The sequence below is a fragment of the Dipodomys ordii genome, unplaced genomic scaffold (assembly GCF_000151885.1).
Source record: "Dipodomys ordii isolate 6190 unplaced genomic scaffold, Dord_2.0 Scaffold1, whole genome shotgun sequence".
Taxonomy (NCBI): Eukaryota; Metazoa; Chordata; class Mammalia; order Rodentia; family Heteromyidae; genus Dipodomys; species Dipodomys ordii.
Genome location: NW_012267217.1, coordinates 43689096 through 43697563, shown reverse-complemented (window position 1 = coordinate 43697563; position 8468 = coordinate 43689096). Strand labels below are relative to the sequence as shown.

The 8468-nt window shown below is 41.7% G+C and overlaps 1 protein-coding gene across 1 annotated transcript; it reads left to right on the top strand.

The window, feature by feature from the left end:
* The first annotated feature begins 790 nt into the window (after positions 1-790).
* Positions 791-6051, top strand: Mettl21a (methyltransferase like 21A). Its single transcript, XM_013009506.1, has 2 exons — positions 791-911; positions 5218-6051. Exons 1-2 carry the CDS (start codon positions 794-796, stop codon positions 5613-5615), a joined length of 516 nt encoding a protein of 171 aa, XP_012864960.1. The 5' UTR covers positions 791-793; the 3' UTR covers positions 5616-6051.
* Positions 6052-8468: the final 2417 nt, after the last annotated feature.

Below are 8468 nucleotides of genomic sequence, written 5' to 3'. Positions count from 1 at the left end.
AAACAACAAAAAACAAGACAAAACAAAACTAGTATGTTCTGGCATGACATAACCACTTATACGAATGCAATCTAAAATGACATGAAAACTACTCCCCTAGCAAGTGAGAAAGATAGAGAAGAACAAGACTAAGAAAACCCAGCAAAACAAGCAATTGCCAATTATATTCCTACTGTGTATCCCGACAAATTATAGTAAAAATTACAAAAGTACAACCTTTTAAACAGAATTGTAAGCAAATACTACTACTTCATGCATCAAGTTCCAAAACTTTGGCAAAACTTACTATTAATGTCCCAAAACAGATGCCATGGGCCTCTGGGTCAGTGATGGTCAGTGACAGAGTTCAGGGAGCCTTGGGCATAGGGCTGCTCTTTCCCTTTGGGTGAAGGAAGGTGTGGCTTTGCTGACTTGACTAGGCTGAGGCACTGGACATTACCTTAAGCAGTCACAGAGACTGTTCTCGTCAATTCTATTGGAATGCTTTAGCAAACTTCAGTGTAAAAGTGCTGTGACACGGTAAACATTAAACTTCACCATTCAGCAGGCCCCACCAAAGCTTGTGTGTTTCTTCTCTCCCTCCCCTTTGTGGGGCTTTTCTTCCCCTGTGTCTGTGCTTGCTCTAGATTCCCTCTCAGTGGCAAGACTAGCTTAGTTACTGTCAGTAAGCTGGGACTCCCAGCTCACCCAAGAGGAGGGGCACGGGTGTTGTCTCTGCCAGCACCTGGGCCTTCAGATACTCTGCAGCCTTGAAGCACTTGCTCATGTGGATCATAATTACAACTGTGTTTTGATGCAGGCCATCGTTCTTTCTACATATCTGGAGATGGGCACAGTGGAGCTCAGGGGCTGCTCTGCCGTGGAGCTGGGTGCTGGCACAGGGCTGGTGGGCATAGTGGCTGCCCTGCTGGGTGAGTGTGCTGTGCTGGCTAACCTCTTTGAAAGGTGCATCTGATCTTGTTAGCACGATGCCCATTGGTAATCCCCCCCTTACCTGGTTAATTCCCTTTGTGCTCTCAGGTGTCGGCCAATTGTGGTGCTTTTAACTCCTGTGGCTATTTCTTCTCTTTTTCTCTCGACCTGTTATTTATCCTTCTCCTGGGAGATTGCCTTGGTCCCTTTAATTCTATAATGCTGATATTATAATCTTAAGGTTGCTTTGATTTCAAGAATATAAGCCCATCTATAAATTCCTTTAGTCTAAAGTGCTTACGAGGTGGTTGGATTTAAGTTGGTGAGGCAATGCCTTTTCCTTCATTAATTGCCGAGGAAACTGCTGGCTTTTCTCTTCTGGGTAGGATCAGCTCCTCTAAAATCTGTGTCATCTTATTTTAAAACATTTTATTAATAATCCAAGTATGGTGGCACATACCTATAATCTTAGTACTTGAAAACTGGAAAAAGAGGATCATGAATTTGAGGTCAGCCTGAGGTGCATAGTGAAACCCTGTCACAGAAAATTATGTAAATAAAATTATATATTAAGGGCTGGGAAGGTGGCTCAGTGGCAGAGCGCTTGCCTTGCATGCCTGAGGCCCTGGGTTTCGATTCCTCAGCACCACATAAGCAAAAAGAAAAAAGCCGGAAGTGGCACTGTGGCTCAAGGGGTAGAGCGCTAGCCTTGAGCTGAAGAGCTGAGGGACAGCGCCCAGGCCAAGAGTTCAGGCCCCATGACAGACACCCCCCCCAAAAAAAAATTAACAGTCTATAATTCTGAACTGATATATTTTCTTTTTTTCTTCCTTCCCTTCCTTGCTTTATTTTCTTCCTTCCTTCATTCCCTTCCTCCCTCCCTCCCCTCCCTTCCTTTCCTTCTCTTCCCCCTCTCCTCCCCTTTTCTTCCCCCTCCCCTGCCCCTTCCCTGCCCCTCTGCTCTTCCCTTCCCCTCCCTCCGTTTGTTTCCCTGCCCTCCCTCCCTTCCTCCCCTCCCTCCCTTCCTCCTTCTTTTCCTTCCTCCCTACTTCCCTCCCTCCTTCCTTCCTTCCTTCCTTCCTTCCTTCCTTCCTTCCTTCCTTCCTTCCTTCCTTCCTTCCTTCCAGCATTGGCTGGTCTGGAATATATGACCCTCCGGCTTCAGCTTTTCAAGTGCTTTGATTATAGTCATTAACTTTTGTTATTTTTATTTTTAGTTTGTTATATAACCATTAATTGAGGTCTTTGAGAGTGTGTGTCACCATGTTGGCTAGGATACCTAGAATTCATGATCTTTGTATCTCAGCCTCCCAAGTAGGATTACAGACATGCAGCACTGGTATGGAAGCATCATCTCTAGCCAATCTAGAGCATTTTAAAATCTTTCTATTTTTATTATTTTCTGTTAAGTTCTTCCTACAACTTCTGACTCAAGACAGTTTGAGGTATCCAGTGAGAAGTGTAGACTAATTTTTTGCTAGCACTGGGGCTTGAACACAAGGCTGCGGTGCTGTCCCCGAGCTTCTTTTTGCTCAAGACAAGTGCTCCACCAATTGAGCCACAGTACCACTTCTGGCTTTTTCTGAGAAGCTTATTGGAGATAAAAGACTCATGGACTTTCCTGTGCAGGCTGGCTTCCAACAGAAATCCTCATATCTTAGCCTCCTGAGTAGCTACAGGTGTGAGCCACCAGCACCTGGCTAGACAAGCTTTTAAGATCTTTTAAGAGTCTTCCTAATATTGCCCTCTGGGCTCTCATTAACAGTGTAGTTTCTGATTCAGAGGCTCTGGAGTGGGCCCTGAGAGCTTTCTTTTGAGACCACCTTCCAGGCTAATAACTCAGCCTTGATGGTACTCCGACCACATTGGTGTTAAGGCCCTCGATTCCCCGAGTATTTTGAACCCATCACATTGTGTTACAGGCATTTCAGGAGCCACAAAAACCTCTTATTCTCCCCAGGTGAGCCATATCATGTTCTATGCATATTAACGATTAGGCTGTAGATTTACAGTCGCGCATTCTCATAGTAACCCTGCATTTGGTAAGTAGATCTGAACTACTTAAAAGTTCTTTTCAAGTAGTGAAATGGAGGATTAGCAGAGAGTAAAGTAACTGCCTAAGGCCACAAACTAATGGAATGTGGATGGCATATGAAAATGGTTCTGCTTCTCAATTTGGAAATCTCCCTAGCCTTTGAGTTTCTTCAAAACAAGATTTTGTAAGTTGGGTTGGAATTAGGGAATATGGACATGCATATGGTTATGCTGTTAGGTCTTTACCCAGTCACCTGTCTCCTTGATCCTTTACACCAACCTGCTTACCTCTGGATGTTTCATGCTTCTCTTTCCTGCTCTATTTTCTTAAATCTAGCTTGGATCATCAACTAACATTCTGGATATTCTTCTTTTAAAAAACATCTCGTCAGGTATTCATGCCTGTCATTGGAGCACTTGGGAGGCATGGCAGGAGCAGCTCAAGTTTGAAGCTACCCTGGGCTCCATCCATGTGAAAATCCTGTGTTCAGAACAAAACAAACAGAAACAACATTAACATTTTTGTTGCTATGTCCTTGTTTGAATGTCAGGTCTATGGGGCTAAGTTTTTCATCCTCTGATTGATGGTGGCTTCCAGTAGAACCAGTGAGTTTATAGGGAATGGTCATCTGACATTAAGATCCTGTTCAGACTTCTGAAATACCTGGGAAGTTAAATGACCTCTGAAATCATGCAGATGGGTATTAGAATGAATACTCAGATGATGGTTGCAAGATAGATCACTCCAGTATTGCCAGCAGAGTGCTCTGTGGACTGTGAAATCTGGAGATAAAAGTTCTTAGCCGCACTTAGAAAGGCTGTCTGTAATTTTCATTGACAGAAGAAGTAGAATCTCTCATTTATTTCCGCTTATTGGGTAGTAGTACATTGCCTGGCAGTGGTCAGAGCGGTGGGTCCAGGGTTGAGTGCTCTGACAGCTTGAGTGTTTCAGCTGTATCACAGACTCCATGGCATGCTGTCATAATCTTACATGTCAAGATAAGGAAACACTGGGCATAAGCTGCCGGTGGAATGGTGCTGAGCTGTTCCAGAATCTTGTGGGAGATTAGAGACTAAAAAGAAATGCAAATAATTGAAAATACTGTTGTTTTGTTTTGGTGTAGTGTCCTTTTGAGAGTGTCTTACTATGTTGCTTTAGCTGGCTTCAAAATTTACGGTAGCCCAGGCTGGCCTTGAACTCTCTGTCTTGCCGCTTTATCCTTCCAAGTGTTGAGATACAGTCATTCACCATATCCAATAGAGAAAAACTTTTATGAAAGAAAGATAAATTTGAATTTCTTGGGCTTAATAGGATTATATTTTATGCTTGAGTATATTAGGTCTGATCTTACATGGTTTCCTTAGCTTCAGAGTAACTACAGGTCAGTCTCTTCATCCATATTGGTTCAAAATTAGATATTGCTGGTGGTGGCTCAAGCCTATAATCCTAGCTACCTAGGAGGCTGAAACCTGGAAGATAGTGGTTTGAAGCCAGCCTGAACAGAAGAGTCTGCAACACTCTATCTCTAAAAAGCCAGCAAAAAGCCAGGCTGGCAGTGGTGGGCAAGAAAGTCAAGTGCAAGGCCCTGATGTCAAATCCCAGTACTAGCAAAAAGAAAAACAGATAATTGTCACCAACCTATAAGAAACAGGTTAATAAAATATGACTTCATTAATTGTTCAGTACTGAATGTAGAAACTTAAATAAACAAACTTACCTGAAAATTATACAGTAATTCAGAAGAAATTATATATATTATATATATTACATATACTATATAATATGTAAATTCCATAAACCCACATAAGTTGGCTGGTTCAAAACAGCTTAGGGACAGGTTGTGGCATTCCTTAGGATCTGAACTGTGATTCTGTTTTAAACCTACAAAGCTGTTTCCCCCTTTTTGGTATCTGCTTAGTAATTATATTCTGCTAACAGAATTTTTCATTCTTGAATTCTGTTTTACCTAATGGGTAAAGGGTGGGTGCCCAATTCAGAAGCCTCAGCCTGGGTCAGCTGGAGACTAATTTGTGAGTACAACGTCAGCAAACAGCTGGACTGTCATAGTGGCAGATGCCACGGCTCCTTTTGCCAAGAGCCAGTGCAGAAGTCACTGCCTGCCAGCCACTGCTGGGACATGGTGAGCTCCACAGAGGGCACCTGCTATCAGGTGGAATACTCACATGCTCTCGGTGGTTAACCTGACCCCCTCTCTCCCTGCAGGACTTGCATTGATATGTCCATTACCTTTTCTTTGTCCCCCATTGTAGGTGCTCATGTGACTATCACCGATCGAAAAGTAGCCTTAGAGTTTCTTAAATCAAATGTTCAAGCCAACTTACCTCCCCATATCCGAACCAAAGCAGTTGTTAAGGAGCTGACCTGGGGCCAGAATCTGGGGAGTTTCTCACCTGGAGAATTTGACCTGATACTTGGAGCTGATATCATATATTTAGAAGAAACATTCACAGATCTTCTTCATACACTGGAATATCTCTGTAGCAATCACTCGGTGATTCTTTTAGCTTGCCGAATCCGCTATGAACGGGATAATAACTTCTTAGCGATGCTGGAGAGGCAATTTACTGTGAGTAGGGTTCACTATGATTCTGAAAAAGACATATATATTTACAAAGCACAGAAGAGAAACCAAAAGGAGGACTTATAGGTGGCTGCACTCTGTAAGAATGTTGTCAAAGAGTGTGTCTTAGACTCTAATGAAATAGCTTCCTGCACTAGTCTCTGTCCAAAGCTACTCAAGGGACAAACCATGTGGACAAGTTTTTGTTGTTTGTTTCTGGCAGGATTGGGGTTTGAAATGATTTACACTTGCTAGGCAGTACTTTACCACTTAGCTACTCCTCTAGCCCTTTTTGTTATTTTTCAGATAGGGTCTTAGGGTTTTTGCTCAGGGTTCGCGTTAGATAGCGATCCTCCTGTTTAGTTAAGATTGCAGGTGAGTGTCACTACACTTGGCCTCATACTCACTTATTTTTTCTTTTATGTTCCAGTACTATGGCTTAAATTCAAAGCCTCACCCTTTTGCTTAGCTTTTTCACTCATTGATGGTGCTCTACCACTTGGGCCACACTTCTACTTTGGGATTTTTGCTGGTTAATTAGAGAAAAGAGTCTTGGGGATTTTTCTGCCCAGGATGCATTTGAACTGTGGTCCTCGGATCTCAACCTCCTGAGTAGTTAGGATTATAGGCATGGGCCACTGATGCTGGCCATGTAACCCCATTTCAAAACAAGGCAGTGCTTGTTCTATGCCGTCACTTTCAGTGATATTTTACTCACTCTGGAATTGGATTCACATTAAATGAAAATGAAATATGGGGATTTTTTTTTTTTTGGTCAGTTGTGGGGCTTACAAAGCCTGGGTGCTGCTTCTGAGCTCTTTTGCTCAAGCCTAGTGCTCTACCACTTTGAGCCACAGTGCCACTTCCTGTTTTTTGTTTTTGTTAATTTTAATTTTTTATGCTGTGTTGGTCCCTCTTGGTGTTCATCGAGATGTAATGAGGGGCTGGTATGTAGCTGTCTTTAAACTAGTGACTTGGCATTGGTAAGGTTAAGTCACATAACTTACTTTAAACACATTTTGAGATGGTATTTGTATTCCAGTTTTCCAGTTTTCTGAAAATTGAGATTTAACATGTATTTCCTGACTTAGTGCTGTTGAAATATTTTGCCTTTTTTAAGCCTCAAACACTTGTTTTTGTTTTTTTCGATTAGGATGTGAGTGTTCTAGTCTCACATTATGCTTTTTTGCTGAATTTCAGGTTTAGCCATATAAACAAAGGAATGAATAAAACTAAAATTTTAGATTTGAAAGTACCTAAATTCTTGGAGTAGAGTAAGGTGTCTTTAAGTCCACAGCTATGGTTTTCCCCTTCCCTTTTGCCGTTTTGTACATTTGTACATTTGTACATTTGTAAGGGGTTAGTTCCCCCATGTTAAGTTCCTCCCTTATTCTGCCTACAATTGCTCATCAGTGCCAGTATGCACAGTAGCAAGCTCAAGCTTCAGAAGACCCAGTGCTCCTTCCTCTTCCACTGTTGCTTTCCACATGCAGTGTATCTTAACCAAACAATGAAAGAGATATGCCCTTAAGAGGGCATTAATCACTTTTGTCTTTTTTGGTTCTGGGGTATGGAACCTAGGGTCTTCCTTGCTCTAGGCAGGCACTGAGCTACATCCCCAGCCAGAGAGTCTTTGGACTAGATGATTGCTACATTGCTTTGTGATTATCTTTGGTAGATTGTATGAATGTGGTCATGTATGAACTTTTACATAGCAGCTTAAACAAATCTAGCCCACAGGAGTCCTGTAATCCCATTATGGTATTTGGTATGAGAGAGATTTGTTTTGCTGAATATTAATGACATCTTTTTTAACCTTTTAGTGAATATTTTGGATGTGAGAATATCCAGTGATGTTATTTTCTACGTTGCAAATAGTTTAATAAAAGTGAACTGAAAGTTGTGAGCATTCTGTGATGTACTTGTTTAATACAACTATGGTCAATGCACATGAACTGGAAGTGTCCATACTTACTGCAAAGTGCCAGTATTGTACCATAAACATGGATGATCTTGGAAAACAATTCAAATGAAAACTTCACTGGCATTCTAATGAAAACCCAGTCTCATTGAGCTGTTATTAAAAATGATATATCAGTTGTTCAGTTCCTTCATTTGAACATCTTCAACTTTGGAAGTTAGGTCTATTTTAGTGGGGTGGGGTGAAGGTGGGGATTCATTGACTCACCTAGATATTAAGTGTAGAAGCTACTGGGTTATATATTTCATTTTTATACCATATTGACTAAGAATTAAAAAGATGTTTTTTCCCCCTGCTTTTGTTCTACAAATAGAACACGCACAAAAGTAAATCATCAGGAATACGTTGTCTAAGTGACAATGACCTTTTATTGGCTTCCAGTTTGGGATGTTATTGCAGGCCAGATTCCCATAGGAAATAGGCTGAGATGAGGATTAAGGTGCAGAAGTTTCAATGGGAATGTTCCCAGGATTGACAGGGAGAGGGAGGGAGAATCAGGCTGGGATCCTGTTGGGAGAGAGGGCTGGGAGGGCCTCTGCAGTATGGCCATTTTGAGTCCCCAGTGGGTATCAAAACTATCTGGAGGACACAGGCGAGTCACCAGCCCCATGAGGAGGGGAATGAACAAGGTTTCTGAATAGCACATCATTTTTTAAAAAAAAATTATGTCAAAAGTACTAATTCATCCTATAAATGTATATTTTAAGTGAGTATCTTTTGTTCTTGTTAAAAATAGCTAGCCCAGCCCATTTTACTAAGCTCGACTCTCACAGTGCTTTCGAGTCATGTAATCCTGTATTCAGAAGTAACTTCTCCCCACTGGTATCAAATATTGCCCCCGAGATGTTAAAATCTGCCATACCACCATACATAGAATTCCACTAGAAAGAGTACTGACACTTTCTCAGATTACCTCTAAAAGTGTCTTGCCTTCTTCGATCATGAACTATCCAAACCCC

Bases quoted from the DNA above. Each gene is read 5' to 3' on its own strand.
- Mettl21a (XM_013009506.1), top strand. From the start codon at position 794: ATGCAGGCCATCGTTCTTTCTACATATCTGGAGATGGGCACAGTGGAG. The intron at 912-5,217 runs GTGAGTGTGCTG...CCCCCATTGTAG, and splicing joins CATAGTGGCTGCCCTGCTGG to GTGCTCATGTGACTATCACC.